This window comes from Odocoileus virginianus, unplaced genomic scaffold (genome assembly GCF_023699985.2).
Source record: "Odocoileus virginianus isolate 20LAN1187 ecotype Illinois unplaced genomic scaffold, Ovbor_1.2 Unplaced_Scaffold_6, whole genome shotgun sequence".
In the NCBI taxonomy this organism is placed as follows: domain Eukaryota; kingdom Metazoa; phylum Chordata; class Mammalia; order Artiodactyla; family Cervidae; genus Odocoileus; species Odocoileus virginianus.
This window is the reverse complement of record NW_027224268.1, coordinates 1189059-1213202: the sequence shown is the minus strand read 5'-3', so window position 1 is coordinate 1213202 and position 24144 is coordinate 1189059. Positions and strand designations below refer to the sequence as shown.

At 40.6% G+C, this 24144-nt stretch overlaps 1 protein-coding gene across 3 annotated transcripts in view; it reads right to left on the bottom strand.

Annotated features, from left to right (window-relative positions):
- PIR (pirin) overlaps positions 1-24144 on the bottom strand; it is a 95360-nt gene that overhangs the window by 1333 nt on the left and 69883 nt on the right. For all 3 annotated transcript variants that reach the window (XM_020912570.2, XM_020912629.2, XM_020912482.2), the window contains 2 exons: positions 14529-14611; positions 4668-4734 (listed from right to left, as the gene is read on the bottom strand). In XM_020912570.2, coding sequence (XP_020768229.1) covers positions 4668-4734; positions 14529-14611 — 150 coding nt within the window. The remainder of the gene's footprint in view (positions 1-4667; positions 4735-14528; positions 14612-24144) is intronic.

The following is a 24144-nucleotide window of genomic DNA, read 5'->3' as shown; positions in this document are numbered from 1 at the left end:
TTGCTAAAGGTGTAGAAGTCCTCTTCTCATTAACCAAGAGGCAAAATGTCTCTTTCCCTCTCTTCACATACTGTAGGAGCAAAAGGGTATTGTCTTAGACTGTATCACCTCCAACGTCTGTTGGATAAACAGGGCCAGCTCTTATATGGCACTGGCAGTGTCTTGAAAGCAGTTGACAGATTTGTCCATTCAGTATATCTCTTGCCCTAGCCTGCAGATGTTCCATCAGGAGCCTTTTACAAAGTGCTTCATCTAAGAGGTTTTTCTCTGAGAGACCCAGATTAAAACATAACTTAATACTTGGAATAACACAGTCAAACTTATTAATTACTGTTAGCATATCAGCACAGATTTGGCATTCACTTTGGTTTAGCACTTGAGAAGGAAGATTCCAATATCACATGCCTTGATGATATTGAGGCCTTTTGAGAGACTGCAAGGTACAGGATGGCAAGAGAAAGGGAAAACAGGTAGCAGGCATCTAAATTCATTCATTTAATGACTCATCTATCCAGTATTTATTGCGCACGTATTGAATAATGAACATGGCACTGGGAGCTAGAGACAAAGCTGAACGACAGACGCTCTCCCCTCAAGGATCTCAAGTCTGTCACACAGACAAAGACGAAAACAAATTATTACAAAACAGTGTGACAAACAGAATGACAAAAGCAGGGAAAATTCAAAGAATTAGCACAGAAAGGGGAGGAGGAGCAGCCCAGGACAGATTTCATAAACATGGTGATGTCCAAACAGGCAGACATGGAGGACAGACGTTTTCAGGACTAGCATGCGGCAGGCAGTGACAGTGGGGCACAGCGCTGGAAGGAAGGCTCGAAGGGGGAAACAGGGAGACGGGATCTGATAGGGAGGAACAGGCCAGACCACTCTGGGTTTTGAACTTGACCTCTCGGAAGACGTTTGGACCTAATTCCGCAGGTGATCAGGAATCACTGAAGAGTTAAGTAGACAGCACTGTGATCTGATGTGCAGTTTGGAGAAGACACCTTTGGCATCAGGGTAGAGAAGATGTCTGGCCTGGGAGGCTGAGTTGATGGTGGAATTGTTTAAGGATATCTGAGACACGAGACACAGGAAGCTGTGGGAGCAAGGAGCTCAGTTCTGGATATTCTGACATGAAGGCACTGGAGACAATCAGACAGCTTCCGGGCAGAGGTGCTCAGTACATTGTTGGAAACAGGGTTTTGGGGCTCACGAGAGAAATTTCATCTGGAGATGTGGACTATACTAGGTAGGAAATATGCAAAATAAATAATAAATTCTAGAGGGCATCCTGGAAAAGTCAACTTTTCAAAGGACACAGAAAAGAAAGGGAAATGGAACTCAGAAAATGAGAGCAGGTACTGGGCCAAGGAGTGACTTTCTGCACATCACAATTTTGCTAGAGATGGGACTTGTGAAGCACCTCTCTCCTCCCCCAATTCCTTTTCTGTACAAACAGCACACTTCTGGGCTTCCATTTGGACACTTCTCTGGGGGTATTCTGCTGTGCTTCTCAAATCATAATGTGCACGTGAATCACCTGGGAATCTTATTAAAATGCAGATTCTGAACCAGAAGGTCTGGAGTGAGGTCTGATACTCTGCATTTCTATCTCTCCAGTGATCCTAATGCTGCTGGTTCAAGGACCACACTTTGAGAAACAAGGTAATCACTGGAAGCATGAGCCCTCCAAAGCCAAGGTAAGGAAGCTCATCTCAAATCCTGAAGAAGAAAACTGAAACTAGAAAGTGCATGTTTTTGTTTTTCTTTTTTTGGGGGGTGGTGGCAGGGAATGTGTGCATGCTAAGTTGCTTCAATCGTGTCCAACTCTTTGTGCCCTATGGACTGTAGCCCACCAGGCTCCTCTGTCCATGGAATTCTCCAGGCAAGAATACTGGAGTGGGTTGCCATGCCCTCCTCCAGGGGATCTTCCCAACTCAGGGATCAAATCCGCATCTCTTACATCTCCTGCATTAGACGGATTCTTTACCACCAGTGCCAATTGGGAAGCCCTTTTGGTGGGGGGAACAGTATATAACTAAAGTAATTTATTTTTCTGAAATTCAGGTATAACTCACATACAGCATTATATAAGTTTCCAGTATAACATAATTATTTGGTATTTGCATACACTGGGAAATGACCACAATAAGTCTAGTTATCATCTCTTAGCACACATAATTACAGAATTTTTTTCTTGTGATGAGAACTTTTAAGATCTACTCTCTTAGCAACTTTCAAATATGCAGTACAGTGTTATTAACTATAGTCACCATGTTGTACATTATATCCCCCAGAAGGCATGTTTTTTAACACATGTAAGGGTTATGAACAAGAAAATTATTTGCTAGTTATGTATAATTCTATCAATCCTCTTTAACCTACACATTTCATCTCTTCTCTACTTAAGTCTTTGAACTCCCTCCCTCTACCTTAATAAAAATGGTGTGAGTTTAATTTCTCATTATGGAGAAACTTCCTATAGTGGAGACACACAAGACAAGGGTTTAGGAGACTAGGGTTCAAATCCCAGCTCCACCACTAACAATTACTTTCCGTCACAGAAGCCACAGGACAGAGAAGGGGCAACCAGGCACAGGGAGGGGCAGAAACCTGGGGGCTGGAACTGCACAGCTCGAGTGTGAAGCCAGCTATGTGGCCAACAGACCTCTTAGCAGATAGTGCTACCCAAGTATTTGTTATGTAAAGAAGTGGAACATCTGGATTCCGTTTTCCTCATCAACTAGTACTGGTTCCCAAATAGTCAAGAGATGGTTGTGGCGGTCTTCAAACAGGCCCAGATAAAAGGAAATTTTCTGGGTTTGAAAAAGGTAACGAAAGAAAATAAACAAGTAGAATGCTTTGCCTCTCATTAACTGAGATTTCAGGAGTCATCTCTATGTTGTTTGGTTAATCTAAGTTTGTGCATGCCAGCACACCCAGTATCCCCAAGTTCCAAGCCTCGGAGAGGATTCATGGGAGGCGAATGGAGGGTGGCTACAGGTGGTCCCACTCCTTTGGCCTGTCACCTATTGTAGCTGAATTCTTGGTTTTCATCACTGATGCAAGGGACGCTGCTTAACTTAGAAGATTTCCATCCCACACATTGTTTTCCCACCTAAATACTAGCTGCTATTAATAAAGTTGGTGATCCTACTCAATTTGTCTGCAGGCTTCTTCCAGAAAAACAAACTATTTCAGGGCTGTTCAATCAAGATAAAAGAAAATGAGAACCATGAACCTTTGGAGTGGAAATCAGAAGCCTGCAAAATCCAGGTCAAATGCTATGGGCTAGGTGGGGTAAAATTAAATGCTGGCCTCTTAAATTACTAATAGAACAAAAATGAATATTTTAAAAGTAATCAGTTTTCTTTAAATTTATGACCAGTTGGGTCTTTTTTTTTTTCTAAAACCACTGTACATATCATTAGCCAAGGCAAGGTAGCGTAATGGGATTTTATTGCATGTTAAATTTAATATTTAGGTAAGTGGAGGTACACTATGCTTTGTGGCATTTATCTAAATAATAGGTTGAATTCTAGGTGCTTTTAGATGATCCTCACTTAATCAAACAACAACATTTTGAAGAAGTCAAGACAAAGAACTGAAGTGACTATTATGAGTACCTATTTCAGGATTTTCTGCCTCCAAGTACAGTCCTATTTCTACTATACCACAGTTATCTCTATTTGTTTTGTTGTATTAAAGTATATTTACAATGTTGTGTTAATTTCTGCTGTATAGCAAAGTGATTCAGTTATACATATATACACACACACACATATTCTTTTTTACATTCTTTTCCATTATGGTTATTATAGAATATTGAATATAGTTTCCTGTGCTATACAGTAAACCTTGTTGTTTATCTTCTTATGTCTTTATTTATTTATTTGGTTTGGTTGGTTTTTTTTTTTTTTTTTTGGCCATGCTGCATGGCTTGTGGGATCTTAGTTCCCTGACCAGGGATTGAACCTGGGCCCTCAGCAGTGAGAGTGCAGAGTCCTAACCACTGGCATGCCAGGGAATTCCCTATATTTGCTTTTTTTTTTTCCCAATTAACTAAGATTGATTCAAATATTTTAGAAACTTCCAAAGAAATATTCCTAAGAGGTTCCTATTTTTCACTAATAAGACAATAAACTATAAGGACAGTATTGAAATCACTGTTATGGGAATTCCCTGGTGGTCTAGTGGTTAGGACTCAGCACCACTTTCACTGCCATGGACCTGGGTTCAGTCACTGGGAACTAAGGTCCCACAAATCATGTGGTATAGCCAAAAAGAAAAACAAAGAAATCATTGTTATTTTCGGTAAAGATAAAAATGATATTCAACTCCCCAGTAGACCATAAAATCTTTTAAGTTGAAATTCTCTTCACACAACATAAAAAATACTGTTTTTGGTCCTCCAAAAGTTCAAACCTCCATGTCCTACACGTGATGGATACTCAAGAAATGTTTCTTGAAAAGAAAGAGAGCATGAATATAGAATAAATACCATGTGTATATTTTCCTTTGACAATAGAGAAATGAAACAAAATCCTCAACTTTGTACATAGAGGACAAAAATCCAGCTGTTCTTCCCAGTGATACTATAGATGTACTCTGCTTTCAAAGAAATGAAAACCAACCAAGAAAATCGCCATCATTTTGTGGCTTACCATGCTGGACAACTGGTTCTTTTAATGGCTCCCCAGCAATGAGGACAAAGTGGCTTCTCTCAGGATCCTAAAGGCAAGAAAGAAAGCAACAAATAATAAATAGATTTATTTTTGACTATCTGATTAGGAATGATTTGAAGCTGACCTTCTGGCCAAATGGATAATGTCCTTAATTGTAAAGATAAATTCCAGAAATATTTTCTGTGCAATGTGCAATAGGGAAATGATCATTCTTTAAGATGCTTGGTGGCAATCAAAACTCAAGAATATGTCCCAACCACCAAAATAATAACCTATTCAAATAAAGGAGAATTTAAATTAAGATTTTTCTTTAATTAGAAACACCTTTATGACAAACTATAAATAACTTGGCTTATTATAGAGCTTATAATTTCCTACTAAAATTTTAATTTTGAGAATGGAAAATTATTCATGCAAATCCAAAAGGAACATTTTATTACTTTCAACATTTATTACTATTAGTATAAAATATGCCCCAGAAATGCTGCACTAAATGGAACCTTATAAAAACATCCCAGGGACATCTGCTCAGGCAAATTTCTCTCCAAAAGGATCCTATTGTTTTTGTTTACAATTAAGATGAGGTATTTTATCCCTGAAACTGAAAAAAATATTAATTATTAAATCCAATATTAGTGTGGATGCAGGGAAAGATACACTTTTCTATACATCACTAGGGAGATTTTCTGTACATCATTCAGTTCAGTTCAGTCGCTCAGTCATGTCCGACTCTTTGCGACCCCATGAATCGCAGCATGCCAGGCCTCCCTGTCCATCACCAACTCCCGGAGCTTACTCAAACTCATGCCCATCGAGTCAGTGATGCCATCCAGCCAATCTCATCCTCTGTCATCCCCTTCTCCTGCCCCCAATCCCTCCCAGCATCAGGGTCTTTTCCAATGAGTCAACTCTTCGCATGAGGTGGCCAAAGTATTGGAGTTTCAGCTTCAGCATCAGTCCTTCCAATGAACACCCAGGACTGATCTCTCCTTTAGGATGGACTGGTTGGATCTCCTTGCAGTCCAAGGGACTCTCAAGAGTCTTCTCCAATACCACAGTTCAAAAGCATCAATTCTTCGGCACTCAGCTTTCTTCACAGTCCAACTCTCACATCCATACATGACCACTGGAAAAACCACAGCCTTGACTAGACGGACCTTTGTTGGCAAAGTAATGTCTCTGCTTTTTAATATGCTATCTAGGTTGGTCATAATTTTCCTTCAAGGAGTAAGCGTCTTTTAATTTCATGGCTGCAATCACCATCTGCAGTGATTTTGGAGCCCAAAAATCATTAGGGTGCTGTAAACTTCCAGACAGCCCTCCTATTGCTAATGTCTTCTGACACAATCATGCCAGAGAAACCAGCAGAAGAACCTCCCATCACACTTGTGATAAGATAAATATGGTCAATTGATTTCTGTGAAAGTCTTAATTTACTCCCTATTTGCTGTCAAAATGTACTAATGTGAACTCAGCTAAAAATCAACAGAGTAAGCTATTTAGAAAGAAGAAATAGAGACCCAGATGTAGAGAACAGACTTGTGGACACAGCAGGGGAAGGAGAGGGCAGGATAAATTAAGAAAGTAGCATTGACATATATACACTATCATGTGTAAAATAGATAACTAGTGGGAAGTTGCTATATAACACAGGGAGCCCAGCCTGGCACTCTGTGACAACCTAGAGGAGTGGGATGGGGTTGGAGGTGGGAGGGAGGCTCAAGAGAATATATATATATATATACATAACTATGACAGATTTGCAATGATGTAAGGTAGAGACCAATAAGAAGAAATGCAAAATGGTTGTATGAGGAGGCCTTACAAATAGCTGAGAAAAGAAGAGAAACAAAAGGCAAAGGAGAAAAGGAAAGATATATCCATCTGAATGTAGAGTTCCAAAGAATAGCAAAGAGAGATAAGAAAGCCTTCTTAAGTGATCAATGCAAAGAAATAGAGGAAAACAACAGAATGGGAAAGACTAGAGATCTCTTCAAGAAAATTAGAGATACCAAGGGAACATTTCACGCAAAGATGGGCTCAATAAAGGACAGAAATGTTATGGACCTACCAGAAGCAGAAGATATTAAGAAAAAGCGGCAAGAATACACAGAAGAACTATGCAAAAAAGATCTTATGACCTAGATAACCACGATGGTGTGGTCACTCACCTAGAGTCAGACATCCTGGAGTGTGAAGTCAAATGGGCCTTAGGAAGCATCACTACAAAGCTAGTGGAGGTGATGGAATTCCAGCTGAGTTATTTGAAATCCTAAAAGATGATGCTGTTAAAGTGCTACACTTAATATGCCAACAAATTTGGAAAACTCAGCAGTGGCCACAGGACTGGAAAAGGTCACGTTTCATTCCAATCCCAGCAAAAGGCAATGCCAAAGAATGCTCAAACTATCACACAATTGCACTCATCTCACATGCTAGCAAAGTAATGCTCAAAATTCTCCAAGCTAGGCTTCAACAGTACATGAACCAAGAATTTCCAGATGTTCAAGCTGGATTTAGAAAAGGCAGAGGAACCAGAGATCAAATTGCCAACATCCGTTGGATCATAGAAAAAGCAAAGGAATTCCAGAAAAACATCTACTTCTGCTTCATTGACTATGCTAAAGCCTTTGTGTGGATCACAACAAACTGGAAAATTCTTAAAGAGATGGGAATACCAGATCACCTTACCTGCCTCCTGAGAAACCTGTATGCAGGTCAAGAAGCAACAGAACTGGACATGGAACAACAGACTGGTTCCAAATTGGGAAAGGAGTATGTCAAGGCTGTATATTGTCACCTTGATTATTTAACTTTTTTTTATTTTTTGCTTATTTAACTTATATGCAGAGTACATCATGAGAAATGCTGGGCTGGATGAAGCACAAGCTGGAATCAAGATTGCAGGGAGAAATATCAATAACCTCAGATATGCAGATGACACCACCCTTATGGCAGAAAGTGAAGAGGAACTAAAGAGCCTCTTGATGAAAGTGAAAGAGGAGAGTGAAAAAGCTGGCTTAAAACTCAACATTCAAAAAACTAAGATCATGGCATCTGGTCCCATCACTTCATGGCAAATAGATGGGGAAACAATGGAAACAGTGACAGACTTTATTTTCTTGGGCTCCAAAATCACTGCAGATGGTGACTGCAGCCATGAAATTAAAAGATGCTTGCTCCTTGGAAGGAAAGTTATGACCAACCTAGACAGCATATTAAAAAGCAGAGACATCACTTCACCAACAAAGGTCCGTCTAGTCAAGTGTCAGTCGGGCCTCCCTGGTGGCTCAGTTGGTAAAGAATCTGCCTGCAACACAGGAGACCTGGGTTTGATCGCCTGGGTCAGGAAGATCCCCTGGAGAAAGAAATGGCAACCCACTCCAGTATTCTTAAAACTATGGTTTTTTCTAGTAGTCATGTATGGATATGAGAGTTGGACCATAAAGAAAGCTGAGCGCCAAAGAATTGATGCTTTTGAACTGTAGTGTTGGAGAAGACTTGAGAGTCCCTTGGACTGCAAGGAGATCCAACCAGTCAATCCTAAAGGAGATCAGTCCTGAGTATTCATTGGAAGGACTGATGCTGAAGCTGAAGCTCCAATACTCTGGCCACCTGATGCGAAGAACTGACTCACTGGAAAAGACCCTGATGCTGGGAAAGATTGAAGGCAGGAGAAGAGGATGACAGAGGATGAGATGGTTGGATGGCATCACCAACTTGATGGACATGAGTTTGAGTAAGCTCCAGGAATTGGTGATGGACAGGGAAGCCTGGCATGTTGCAGTCCATGGGGTTGCAAAGAGTCAACTGATTGCGATGACTGATTTGCGATGGTGTAAGGCAGAGACCACTGTAACACTGTAAAGCAATATCCTTCAAACAAAATTGAAAATTCAATGACATTTGACAGAAAAGTAAATGACATTTTGGGGAGGGCAGTAAATGTCCTTTGCCTTTTAAAAACAAATATGTGGCAAGTAATTGAAACTGTTATATTTTAGGAGGTTAAAAAAAAAAAAACCACTGCATACTGGGGCATATTTCAAGCATGCAATAAAGAAGTCCTGATTCAGGAGTTTAAAAAAAAAGAGTAAACTAAAAAGGCTTCTGCTAATTCAAATTTTAAAAATAGATGTCATAAACCCCATCTTCTAGATTAGTATTTTAACCTCAGCATAGACCCTCATTCAATTCCCACTTATTCTGACACTGTATACAATGTTAATAGTTAGGTTTTGTGGTCATCAGATCCATGAGATTCAAAGCTAGAAGATAGGAAAGCACCACTATACAGCAGTACAAGGAAATGGATAGCTTAACATCAATTATGGAAATTAAAAACAAAAAAACAAACAAAACTATGAAAAACAGATATAGAAGCTTAAAAACTAGTCTAGGACCACTTACTGTAGGAGCCAGCAAGCCCTAAACACATCATCATACTTTATATCTCAGGAGAGTAATCAATATATTTACATGCTGATGACCCAAGGTTATGAGTAAGTTAAACTGTGCAGTATTATGCAGTAGCCCAAGAGTCCACAAGAAAGGGGAGGGTTTCTTATTCAACTTAAATGTTTTCTTATTCAATGTCATGTTTAAGTGACTAAAAAAATCAACTTAAAACAAAGCATGCAGTTATCGAAAAAGATTTATTCACTAAGGGCTTTGAAGGGGCGAAATTTCAGTGTGGATCAAATGACACATTCAAGAAAAGTATCTTATAAATAGTTCTGATCACGGGTATTACATCATTTATACTTTAATCCGAGGGAGGATATCACTACAAACTGTTTTGAGGTGTTTGTTTTTGGAGGAGCTAAGCACTTGACTTCTAGGTTCAGGAAACAGGGGGAAAAGGATCAGGAGTCATAAGAGAAAAGGAAAGAAAAGGCCAACCTCCATGTGTCACGGGTTTATGACTCCTCAGAATGTAAGTTTCTTAATTCAGAAGATACATCTTTTGTGAGTAACAAATGTGTCCTACAGTTTACACAATTTGGAATAATAATAAACTGCTCAAAATTCAAGTTTTGTCCCTTTTGACATTAGTCAAATCAAATGATGACTTTCATTTATAAGTCAGACAGTAGGATAAAAGGACACTAGTGTTTGGTCTGAAATGAAAAATGATCCAACTGCTGGGTGTTGAGTTGTTTGGGTATTGGACTTTCCATTTCATAAAGCGGCAGGCTGGTCCAAGCTCCTCTGAATGACTTTTTCACAAAATTAACCACTGCATGGACCCTTGCCCTCTAACCTAAGCCAGATGTTTTGGGTCTTTTTCTTTTTCCTTAAGTGCATCCTTTTTCTTCCCTTACCTAACCTTCTTTGGTGAAAGCTGATGATCTTTCTGAATTTTCACTAGAGTGCTCTTGTGCCTTGTGCGGCTGCTGCTGCTAAGTCACTCAGTCATGTCCAACTCTATGCGACCCCATAGACGGCAGCCCACCAGGCTCCCCTGTCCCTGGGATTCTCCAGGCAAGAATACTGGAGTGGGTTGCCATTTCCTTCTCCAATGCATGAAAGTGAAAAGTGAAAGTGAAGTCGCTCAGTCATGTCCGACTCTTCACGACCCCATGGACTGCAGCCTACCAGGCTCCTCCGTCCATGGGGTTTTCCAGGCAAGAGCACTGGAGTGGGGTGCCATTGCCTTCTCCTGTGGCTTGTGCACTAGAGTGCAATTGCTGCTATCTTGAAAAGTTCTCGTCTATGGCAAGGTGACTTTGGGTACAATATCAAATGAGAAGACTGGTCAAAGCAAGCAGAAGGAAAGACCTATTGAAGGTCATGAGTCCCTGTGTGGATCTAAGTCAGTGCCCTATTGGGGTCTGATGAAAAGACTTTCATACAAAGGTAACAGAAGTCCACCTACTGCTTCATGGATAGCTGCCCCAACCTACACTCATGATTTTTTGGGGTCCAGAACATGTCTTTCACTTTGGCATACCTTCTCAGAGTTTAGTTTTGAGTCAGGACCTTCTGGGTTTATGTAACAATTCACTTTTACAAAATGCTCTGTTATTCCATAAAAATTGCCAAGATATGTCTTGAGTTCCACTGATAACGACAAGAATGACTGAAGCCCAGATGAAGCCCTAAGATTCATCTAAGCTGGTGACAACCTCTACACTGTGAATATGCATTCAGAGTTTGTTTTCTTGATCAGAAATATTCAATACAAAGCTTGAGATGGCTCTTGGACTCTGAGAATGAATCTAAAGGCATGCTTTTGCTTCAGGAATGTTTATTATAGTGAAATATTACCTGAAAAACATTACCAGAAAGTGAAATTTAACAGGACTTAATTGCATGCAATTATTCTTACTTGATTTCATTGTTTATATTTCTTAGGTCAAGTGAAAGTAAAAACAATGAACTGTTGCCAGTTTTTGAAGATTAATGGTTTATTTTACTATGAATTTTTATACATCAGCAAAAAGTTGTCTCTAACTTTAAATGGTACTCTTTAACTGGCACCATTCATGGGGAATACATTAAATTAATACAGATTAACATTTAATTAAAATAAAAATTGAAAGAAAAATTTGTTAAAGAGTACCATTACTCTCAAGTATGGTTTCAATGGCAGTCAAAGAGGAATTGATTGTCTACCTTGACAAACTACAAGTAAATCTGTTAACCATGAGGCTTAAGACTTTCTCAATAGGACACTAGTACAAACACAAGTTTAAAGGTGAGACCAAGCCTTCACATCAAATCCATGTGCTCCTGATCAGGGAGCCATGTTAGCAACCAGGGTACTAACTGTGGTACCTTGCTGCCAAAGCAGCACAAGGAGCCTGAATGCTCAGAACATAGGCTGTTCCAGGGTGGCCATTCCAGCCCAGGCTTAAATGTCCAGAATAGCCCGGGGTTGAGCTCCATCTCTAAGAACAACATAAAAGTTAGGGCCATTTTGAAGTCAATGCTGGGATTTGGGCTTCTTCTCAGAAGTCAAAGAGTCTGGCTTAACAACTCTTCAGCATACACCAAGCCCCCTGCAGTTGCGTCCCCTCCTGGAAGACTTCAGAATACAGTCACAAAAGATAATCCACACTCCGAGTGAGAAAGACAGAGCTCCCTGTGGCCTAAAATGTGCTGGTCCAAGATGTGGTCTACATCGACTCTTCACTGCCCTCCTCATCTGCCCAAGGACTGGCCATTCCAAAGAAACCCACCCAGACTCCTGGGCCACCAGGGAGACGGGCATGAGGGTGAAGACACAGAATGAGAAGCAGAGGAAGAACAAAACAGAGGAAATCCAGGGACTACCTATCAGCTCCTCATTCCTGCCCACAACTCCGTGCATGGGGGAACAGGGGAGAACCATGAAGGCACAGGTCATTCTTTCATCCTCAGGCCAGTCCTAGTCCTGAGTGAAGACACCTCTGGCCTGGAGCCCAATTGAATAAGAGTCCTTTAAGGCCTTTTTCTAGCTGCAGAAAATTACGTGTCCTAAACCTGAGGGCCCAAGGTATGAATCCTCATTAAGTAACATGTATGTGGCATGACCACCTGTCACATCAAGTGTTTAGATCAGTGAACTTTCCAGCTATCATCACTGGACACCCACCGTGTACTAGATTAGGGGTAAGCAAAGCTGTCCTTGTAAAGAGCCAGAGAGTAAAGATTTTAGGCTTCGTGGGCCACCCTGCCTCTGTCACAGCCACTTACCTGTGGTATGAAAGCATCCACAGACAAATGGAAATGAATGGGTGTGACTGGGATTCAATGAAACTTTAGGAAAAGTTTACATCTGGTCTATTGGGCATAAATTACTGAGCCCCATGCTAGATGTGGCCTAGACTCTTGACCTGCATAATCACACATGGTCTGACGGCCCCATGCAGCTGGCATCATGATTTCAAATCTGCAGACAAAAAGCTGAACAAAGCCCAGGGGGGCGTTGAGAACTGTGTCCAAAGTCATGTGGCTAATGAGTGGCAAAGCCAAGATTCACAGCGTCACAGGCTCTTCCTGTGGTGTCTAAGGGGGACTTTCTACTCTCCCTGGATATGAGTGCTACACGCTCATGTAAAGGCTAATTTTTGGAACTAAGAGCTCTTCCTAATGTCTTGTGGCTCAAGCTACACTTACATAGTCAAAATTACAGAGGGGCATGTAACAGAACCTTGCCTCTGGGTCACAGAACTGATGGCTTCAGCCGACAATTTTTTTTACATCCCACTGCCTCCCTATTTCTGGCTCCCCTCACATCTTCATTCTGGTGTTCTGCTTCAGCTTCCAAATCCTGATCACCTGCAGTGTGCCCTGTGCTACATCACAGAGAGGCCCGAGGTTGTCAAGTTAAACCAGGTAATGTTACAGCCTAACCTGGTGTCAGGAGGCTCTCTGGCTTATATATAGCTTCCATGCCTCTTTCGTGCATTGGGTGGAAACAGATGAAATCATCATTTTTGTAGGTCAGACGTGGCAGTTTCATACAGTTTAACCTAATAACAGTGAGCACGGACCCCAAGATACGCATTTCCTCTAGAGCTCACGGGCCCCTGCTTCCCTTGACTTCACTGCTCCTGGAGGTGCCACAGAGAATTAAAGGAGCAATAGGGGAACAGTCAGCAAAGGCAACCTTCCTCACACCCACTGAATTCTACCATGCCAGGGGCGGAGAGCTGGCGGTCAGTCAGATGGCCTCTCTGCCAGTCACCTGCATGCTGACACAGTTTTAATCCCTACTTTTCAAAATTCAACTTTGCAGGAGCTTTGGCACAACTGTCTCCTCAATTTTCCTTATTAGAATGGCACAAAGCAGCCACATGGGCCTCATAGGCTCACAAGATGGTGAGTGACTTGTCCAAAGGAATAAAAGAAGGAACACGAGGAAGAAATCTGTCAACGAAGATTAAAAAGCTCCTTGACAATATCAGAAACTTTACTTACAAAGCAAGGATTCAACACAAAAAGACTACGAGATAGAGCATATATTCTCAGTTCGACATGGGGCCAAATTTCAAAGGGCTCCATGGGACTATGTATGGAGATCTACATTTATACCCCTAGAGTGCTGATCCATTTTCACTTATGCCAAAGATAAAATCAATCAAGTGTAAAAAGAAAGAAAAAATAAGAGACAAGGAGAGCTGTTGCCTCAGATTCAAATTTCTAGGGGTAAACAATTCGGACTTTCAATGATTCCTAAAGATGAGGAATCAGTATAGGTAATACCTTAAAATAAACCACTAGAAATAACTGAAGTTAATGAAACTGGTTGATAAACTTGTGGCACAGTTTCTTTCCCTGAGGAAGAGAAAAAATTATCTAGGTACACAGGAGATTTGGGCATTTTTTTTTGGAAACTGGAAACTAGTAGAAAGCACAAGTTAAAAAGATTAAAGCAATTTAAGTGTCCATCAACAGATTAATGGATAAAGACAATGTGGTACATGTATACAATGTAATATTACTCAGCCATAAAAAAATGGAAGTTTGCTATTTGTATCAACATGGATGGACTTAAGACAGCATTATGTTAACTGAAGTAAGTCAGAGAAAAAGAGATACTATATGATAATAATTAATGTAGAATCTAAAAAATACAATAAACTAGTGAATATAACAAAAAAAGCAGACTCACAGATACAGAAAACAACTAGTGGTCACCAGGGGTAGGGGAGGGGTAATATAGGGATGAGGGATTAGGAGATATAAACCACTGGGTGCATTCTTGAGATAGGCTCAAGAATGTATTGTACAACATGGGGAATATAGCCAAAATTTTGTAATAACTGTTAATGGAAAGTAACCTTTAAAATTATACTAACATTTTTTAAAAACAAAAAATTTTTTTGAAAAAAGAAATATTTTAAATTTTACCTTGTTCTCCACATGGACACTGTCACCTTCTCCCAGCACGACTGTGTGATGAGGTTCTATTTTTTGCTGTGCATCATCAGGTCCTACAAAAAAGATGACCCACTTAATTTAGTCCTCATGATGGTACATTTCTCATATGATTATAAATCTGGTTAACTACACAGCATCACAATATTAATTTCAAGTTCAGAAGTAACAGACTTAGGAATCTCCTTAAATCTCTTAGTTGATGGTATTTGCAATTATTAAAGTCCAAAACTGGCTTGTTTGCCAATGTAGAAAAGGAGATGAATCCTATATTGTGTTTCTACTTACACTTTTAATGTTACACCTAATAGATTAATTAATAAGCAAAGTCCTTGGCATCATATGCTAATGAGAGTGTTTCCTTGGGTCAATTATAAACCTAAGATTTTTTCTTTTTTATTTTTTAAATTATGAAAATATAACATCACATTTACAAATACAGAACAAAGTTACACGTGTGTGTGTGTGTGTGTGTGTGTGTTAGTCGCTTAGTCATGTCTGACTCTTTGCAACCCACAAACTGTAGCCTGCCAGGCTTCTCTGTCCATGGAATTTTCCAGGCAAGAATGCTGGAGCAGGTTGCCATTTCCTCCTCCAGGGGATCTTCCTGACCCAGGGATTGAACCTGCACCTCTGGGTCTCCTGCATTGGCAGGCAGATTCTTTACCACTGAGGCACCTGGGAAGCCCAGTAAGTTCAGGTTGGGTATATTTCCATCCCTTTTATATTGAGGCTCACAGATGAAATAATACAAACTGAAATTGTGTGTTAAAGGCAACAAGAAAGGAAAAAACAAAGTTCAATGAGAGAATAGGGACTGTAGAATTCTGCAGGATCAGATAGACCAACAGAAGGCAAAACAAGGATGAAAGGCCTTCTGAAAAAGAGGATAGACTGTGAGGGGCTGGGAATATGCAGGGCATGCCTGGGGGAATGGGGAACCTTCTATCATTTCTGGAACATTCTTTTGGGGGGAATGATGGCAATGAAGGCTGGCTTCAGCTCAAGGAAATACACTCTGGGGAAAGGATGTGTGTGTGAAATGGTTAGATCTGTGTTCTGGAGAAATAACTGAAAGCAGAGCAGAGAATAAATGGGAGGGGGCAAGACTGAAGTTGGAATGAGCTGCTAGGGGTTTATTCTAACAGTCTAACTGGAAACGAATTCCGGCCTGAGCTTGGAAAGCGAACAGAGAAAGACGGGCGGGTTTGAGAGGTAGGGCTGAGAAAGACATGTGCATGGACGACAGAGCGAAGATTTCAAGCATGATGTCTGGGCTACATGACATTCTGGGTGATAAATAAAAGCATTCACCTGACATGATAGAGCTATAGCTGAATAATCAAGGTGGAAGTGCTTATTTAAGTGAAAACAAGAGCTTGAAGAATTACCATATAAACAGAACCATTATTTGTGAATTTTGTGAATACTGGCTGGAGTTCAACAATAGCCATATTTTCTAGAGAAGTCCTCCCTTTTGCCTCTACTTTGCAGATAACCTATATGAAGCAGAGAGGTTCATTGTGATGCTTGCAAATGTGAAAGAGGATTCGGAGAGAGGCCTTCTTAACCCAGAGTCAGTGTGTTCCCAAGGGGTCCCTGGATAGAATTCAAAGCAGTCACGGGCTTGTAAGGAAAACAAATGACATCTTTTTTTTAATTTATTTATTTTTTTTCAAATGACATCTTTACTTTCACAAACAGCTACCTAAAATGTGGCCTTTCTTTCAGTCATGAATGTAGCTCCCCCCCCAAAAAAATCATAGCCGTATTAGCTGGACCAATGACTTTGTCTCCAGTAGAAATTATAGATATTTTCTTACCTCACTAGCATTGCAGAGATCTCAAAATCAGTTTATGTTAATCACTACATAACCCAATTTAAATCTGCTTCTGGATCATGTTATTACAAATGTCATTAGACAAGCATACATGGAACTATATCATAGACTTGTTCTTTGAACCATTTAATGACTTCATTGAATTAAAAAAAAAAACATTGTTCAGAGGTGGGGCTTTGGCAAATCTCAAAAGGATTCATGGAACAAAAAAGTTTAAGAACCTCTGTCTCAATCTGCCTGCCAATGCAGGGGACACAGGTTCGATCCCTGGTCCAGGAAGATCCCGCATGTTGTGAGGCAACTAACTCCAAACACCACAACCACTGAAGCCCGCACTCTGGAGTCCCTGAGCTACAGCTTCTGAAGCCCCTGCACCTAGAGCCCACACTCCACAACAAGCGAAGTCACTGCAATGAGAAGCCTGAGCATCTCAGTGAAGAGTAGCTCCAGCTTGCCACAACTAGAGAAAGCCAACTCGCATCAATGAAGACCCAGCACAGCCAAAAATTGAAAAGAAAAGAACTTCTGTCTCAGAGGCAGTAGTGTGCTGGTTAATGTTTACCAACTTGCTTTCAAGGACAAGGGGAAGAACCAACCTGATGTGTAGTGTGTGCCAGTTTCCACGGTGTAAATGCTCCTACTGTGACCAGTTTCAAGCTACCAATCTAGGTCAGGGAAGATGTACACAACCAAATCCTGTGAGCTGCCAAGAGCCAGCGCCATCACATCACTAAAGGCTTCTTCTCCACCAAAGATTTAGGTTAACAGTTGTCATAGCAGTGAATGATAAACTCCATTGATTTTTCCACTCATGCAAGGATGTGGCAATAAAAGAGACATCTCGGAGTCTAAGAATAATCTCATTTAGAGTGGGGTAATATTTTTCACTGTGATAATGGAGCAGCCTTTTATTAAGTGTGCTGTACTGAGATTTTCTGTGAGCAATGAACCATGTTGCTATCTTCAACAAATTTGTATATAACATCCATTACCCATATGGTCTACCCCTAGCCCCTAATTTTATCATGTAGGATGTTTTATGATAGAGAGACCAAAACAGTTTATAAAGCCCCTTTTGCTATGTTTTGATAGAATGAGCTGGCAAGAGACAGCTTTCAAAAAAATGCTGAACTGGGATTTCTCTGCACCTCCTATCAGGGTAGCTTGCTTGACTGCAGTTCAATGGTCTGTAACAAAATCTTAATTTAGAAAGAGTTCATATTTCCCTAAGAGCGTTCATTCTAATTTTATACCAAATGCAATTCTGCCATTCTACTTGATGATCTAGGAGAGGAATCACAGTGTTGATTTTGAAGAGGTTATTTGAAATGCTCCACTGTAAGGCAGACCTTTTTTATAGACACTAGAAGGTTGGGTTTTTCAGATTAATCATTCTAAATGTACCTTAGCTTCTGTATTAGTTAATGAAATGTTTAAAACAAGATCACAGAAAGCAAAGACTGATTGTATCTTCATGTCATTTCTATGCTGTTTCATCCACCTGGTTATCTCCTGAACCTAAAATAAGTCTCAAAGAAAATACATTCTATTGGTTCTGACTACTTTCAATTATAAATCAGGCCAAATCAGATAATAAATAGTTTCCATTGCGAAGCTTCGCCAAGAATGTTAAATCTAATAGTGCAGTTAAGGAAAATTTAACAGAAAACAATTGAATTGCAAATATTTTTGTTTGCCTAAACAGTCATGAAAGGGCAAAATACTTTCATACTTTAAAGTCAGTGTGTGGTTAACTGCTATGAAACTTCTCCCCATACACCAGATTTCCTTTTTCTTCTTCTCTTTACAAAACCTGCTATCCCATTTACTCTCTGACCCATACATTCTGGTACTTCTATCACAGATTTTGGTATCATCAATTTTATATGCCAATACTTCAAAGTGTAAACGTGAATCCATCTGCCATTTTTTAGAAATTGGATTGGATTGAACCATACCCATAATGCACCACTGAAATCTTGCTAGATGATCAGCTTTCCCCCATCTTTTACTGTCATCTCTGCCATACTAACTCAAGGGGTTTTCTTTAACAATTCACTTTTACAAAGTATTTGACTTTAGTTGCTCTAGAAATACGAACTCTTTTCACACTTATTTTGTTAAATTTAAATATTATTCAATTAAATCGCATAACTGCAATCACTGGTGCAACTGGCATAAACCGATTTGAAAACACTGCCTTCAGGTGTCTCAGAATCACACCTGCCTTCTTGTGTGTTTTCCCACCTTTATTGAGATTCACGGGCTGTGTCGAACTTTTTCATACCCCCAGAACCAAAAGCAAAGGGCAGAGCACATAGTGAGCATTAATTACTACTTATTTAAATAACTGTGAAACATTTTACTACCCACATAAACCAGTTAGTTGTCATCTCAATAACCACAAACAAATATTTTTAGATTTCTAAATATATTTTCTAAGCCCAACAGTATACCTGATACTCCTTCTGCTAGAGGACTGGCATCCAAGTTGACAAACTGTCCCAAGTTTCAGGCATATATAAACTCCTCTACCGTGTTGATCTCTGTGTTAATGTGTAATGTCATTTTCATTTCAGCTGCAGGGAAGAGGTTCACTACTGGTATCCTAGGAAACTGCTGGTTTTCTGATCATGTTGTTTTAATTTTTTTTTAAATCATATACCACAGAAGATTTCAGCTGAGGGCTGGTCAAGATACTTGTTGCCTCAATAAAAGACTGCTATCAAAGGTCTCTCTCCTGAACCATTTTTAAAGCTACTATTCAATAGTCAGCCTGTGGAAATAGAACTGCCATATGACCCAGCAATCCCACTTCTGGGCATACACACCAAGGAAACCAGATCTGAAAGAGACACGTGCACCCCAATGTTCATCGCAGCACTGTTTATAATAGCCAGGACATGGAAGCAACCCAGATGCCCATCAGCAGACGAATGGATGAGGAAGCTGTGGTACATATACACCATGGAATATTACTCAGCCATTAAAAAGAATTCATTTGAATCAGTTCTAATGAGATGGATGAAACTGGAGCCCATTATACAGAGCGAAGTAAGCCAGAAAGATAAAGACCATTACAGTATACTAACACATATATATGGAATTTAGAAAGATGGTAACGATAACCCTATATGCAAAACAGAAAAAGAGACTCAGATGTATAGAACAGACTTGTGGACTCTGGGAGAAGGCGAGGGTGGGATGTTTCAAGAGAACAGCATTGAAACATGTATATTATCTAGGGTGAAACAGATCACCAGCCCAGGTTGGGTACATGAGACAAGTGCTAGGACCTGGTGCACTGGGAAGACCCAGAGGGATCGGGTGGAGAGGGAGGTGGGAGGGGGAACTGGGATGGGGAATACATGTAAATCCATGGCTAATTCATTTCAATGTATAACAAAAACTACTGTAATGATGTAAAGTAATTAGCCTCCAACTAATAAAAATAAATGGGAAAAAAAATAAATAAACATCTCAAAGAATAAAAAAAAAAATAGTCAGCCTGTAGGCTTGAAAAAAATACAATGTATCAGAAAATAAGAAGATCCTGGAAAATCATAAAACATTTCAAGTATACTCTTAAATAAGGAAGTACTAATTCTATTTGTCTTATTTTAGTTCTGCTAATTCCATCACTTCTTCAGGGCGTTGTGTGAAAGTCACTCAGTCATGTCCGACTCTTTGTGACCCCATGGACTATACAGTCCATGGAATTCTCCAGGCCAGAATACTGGAGTGGGTAGCCTTTCCCTTCTCCAGGGGATCTTCCCAACCCAGGGATCGAACCCAGGTCTCCTGCATTGCAGGCAGATTCTTTACCAGCTGAGCCACAAGGGAAGCCCAAGAATACTGGAGTGGGTAGCCTATCCCTTCTCCAGGGGATCTTCCTGACCCAGGAATTGAACCGGGGTCTCCTGCATTGCAGGTGGATTCTTTACCAACTGAGCTATCAGGGAAGCCTCAGGGTGTTATTAGTGGGCAATTATATGGCTTCACCCGGAGGGGAAATGGCAACCCACTCCAGTATTCTTGCCTAGAGAATCCTGTGGACAGAGGAGCCTGGTGGGCTGCTGTCCATGGGGTCACACAGAGTCAGACATGACTGAAGTGACTTAGCATGCATGCATGCATTGGAGAAGGAAATGGCAACCCACTCCAGTGTTCTTGCCTGGAGAATCCCAGGGACGGGGGAGCCTGGTGGGCTGCCGTCTATGGGGTCGCACAGAGTCAGACACGACTGAAGCGACTTAGCAGCAGCAGCAGCAGCAATGAACTTAAAAATATCTAGATGTCCATTGACAGAAGAACAGATAAAGAAATTGTGGTACATATATATAATGGAATATTACTTAGCCATAAAAAGGAACAAAATTGGGTCATTTGTAGTGATGTGAATGAACCTAGAGTCTGTCATACAAAGTGAAGTAAGTCAGAAAGAGAAATTTCATATAGTAATGGTTATATACGTAATCTAGAAAAATGGTACTGATGAACTTATTTGCAGGGCAGGAATAGAGACAGAGACATAGAGAACAAACTTGTGGACACAGGGGGATGGAGAGGCTGGCATGACTTGAAAGAGTAGCACTGACATATATGGACTATCATGCATAAAATAGATAGCCAGTGGGAAGCTGCTGTATAATGAAGGGACCTCAGCTTGGTGCTCTCTGATGACCTGAAGAGGTGGGATTGGGAGGTGGGAAGGCAACTCAACAGGGAAGAGATATGTGTATACATACAGCTGATTCATTTTGTTGTACAGCAGAAACTAACACAACATTGTAAAGCAATTGTCCTCCAATTAAAAACAAAATACTCAAGAAAAAGAATCTAACTTAGACAACTAGTTAATGTCCAGCATTTTCTAACCTTCAAATTCCATCTGTTCTTACTCAAACTAAATCTACTGATGTCCATCTTTTAAGTACTTCCTGTATCAATTAATATTTTTAATAGTCCTCTTAAATCTCCATCTATGGAATTCCCCAGGCTACCTTCTCCAGCCAAACTGCAGTCTATATATTCCAGCCCCATAGTTAAGTACATATTTATAACATCTATTTCAATAGAATGGAGGTACCTGACAGCTTGAAAAAGACAATTACTTGCTTATCACTTCCTGCCATCTGGTTGGCTGGTGCCATCCTGGTTTTATAATCAAGATAAAATTGAGGCAATAAAATCAGAGAGCAGTTTCAGGATTCTCTCTAGATTTTATAGGTCAGCACACATTATTTCTGTTTTGTTGTTTCTTCTCTAGTTATTTGTTCTTGCCCTTTTGTTTTTCTCATGACCATTAGGGGGAGGAGAGGATGAACAGAAGGAGATAAAATTTAAATGAGGTCATCTGGCCAGCTCCTCATTGGTGAAGCAGATTCCCAGGAGGGCAGTTTCATGAACTACATCCTCTCCATGGTCCCCATTACCCTGGACAGATGCAAGTTTGCTCCAGCACTCCAGACTGTGACCCCATTTCCTGCCAGATGTTTTGCACTTGTGGCTCATGGTCATGAGAAGTGACAGGGCCAATGAGTAGAGATGACTCAGGAAAATCCTGCCTCACGTTGAGAAAAACAAGTGGGTGTGTAAGCTTTTCTTATCCCTCAAACCACTGAACTCTTTTCACTTGTTAAACTCTTGGACTAAAGGTCGGTCAGGAAACAAGGTTGTACCTACTGGCTGAAACGGGTTTTGAAGATTATCTGTTCATCTTTCTCCCGTTCAACCTCTACAGTGCCATTTAAACTGAACAGGTTCAGAGCCTCTCCAAGATATGCCACTTTGGTATGCAGATTGTTTTCAGCTGAAGACAATCAAGGCCCAAAAGATTCCTACCTAAAGGAATTCACATAAGGAGCCTGGTACAAATAACTATCACCAGAGATAACTTTTTATCTGAATGACCCATGTGCATGGCATGGCAAACGTCTCATGACCCCACATCTGCTCTTCTTATCATCCTGTGAATCACCCTCTTCCCCTTTGAAGCCCCAGGTCCCTGTTTCATTCTTTAGCTCAGGACGGCATCTGCCCAACTTGCCTTCGGGTCTCATATCTTATGGGACTCCTGTATGTATGTAATTAAGCTTGTTTTTCTACTGTTAATCTGTCTTATGTTGATTTAACTCATAGCCCAGCCAAAAAGAGAACCTAGAACAGTAGAGGAAAGATTTTTCCTTGCCTGTAAAACCAGAACCAAATGTAAGCTTTTGTAGAGCACACAAGCTAAGAAGGGTTTTTACATTTTTAAATGATCGGGAAAAATCCCAGGAGGAGTAGTTCATGACACATGAAAAATGTATAAAATTCTGATTTCACTGGCCATGGATCAAGTTTCATTAGAATAACCACCCCAATCGTTTATGTATCACCTGTGACTACTATTGTGCTACAAAGGCAGGAATGAGTCACTGCAACAGAAACTGTACTGCCTGCGAAGACGAAAATACTTACTACCTGGTCCTTTGGAGAAAATCTGTTGCCCCCGTCCTTTCACATTCTATACATTTCTGGTATCCGAACCAGCTCTGAATCCATGTGTTTTCTTTATTACTTTCCATTTGTGCATTATTTTATTTCTCTTGAAATGCTAAGTCAGGGGTGCTACCTCCATTAAAAAAAATGGCTATTACTCTCCATTTGTAGAAAGTATATACTATGTGAAAACCAAGATTTTCGAAAGATCATAAAAAACAAATGATGCTTCATCCCTTCCAGATGGTTAATACAGTTTAATGTGTATGCCAATGGACTCGTGATACTACTACTAAATTGTTTTCACACTTTCTCAAATGCCAAAGAAATGAATTTTGCTTCTGAACCATAATTGAAATGCTAATTGGTAATAGAGGAACTAAGCCCATTTCTATGATATAAAATCAAAACACACAAGCTCTAGGTTACCATTTTTCAGAAGATTAAATTCAGGCAATGATAACTCGCATCTTGGAGAATATAAAGAATAGTTTAAATGGCTCTGGGTGTGGCCTTCCAGCCCTGAGCAGAGTGTACCAGGAAGTCAGCTGTCTGGGGCTGGGAGTGTGTTGTCCAAGGAGGTAGTCATGTCAGGACAGCAAGTTCATTGTTGAGGCTGTGCTGCAGGTTGGGGAGGAGAGCCCCCAGCCAAAGAGGGTCCCAGAAATGGGATTCCTGGCTTGCATCTTGGAGTGGTCAGATGGTCTGCTCTATTCCCACCACCCCCATCCACACCACCTATCCTGTCCATGAAGAACACAGAGTGGGAGAAAGGAGGCTGGTTCTCTTACTGTAGCTTTTCCCAGAATCACAGCCTGAGGTGCATATTTGAGTCCAAGGAGTTTCTCTGGGAGGCAGTCCCAGGAAACACGTCTAGGCAGTGGGAAAGTTAGACAGGAAAGGGAAGGCAGACAAGGATGGATGTGTTACCGGGGGCACATTCATGTGGATAGCTTGAATATAATCCCTCCAGGAAACTCAAAGAAAAGGCCTCACTTTGAGACTTCTCAGAAGCACCTGGGACAGCAAATTCACCTTCTTCCACATCCCAGGATCTTCCCGACCCAGGGATTGAACCCACATCTCTTAAGTCTCCTGCATTGGCAGGTGGGTTCTTTACCACTAGTGCCACCTGGGAAGCCCCTTTATCAGTATGGGGGTTGCCAACAACTTAGCAAGGTGTCAGCCCACAAAATCATGGCTGGACCTGACAGTTGCACACAGGCTACAGTAAAATGGCTCCTGTCATGACTGGTGCTGTTATT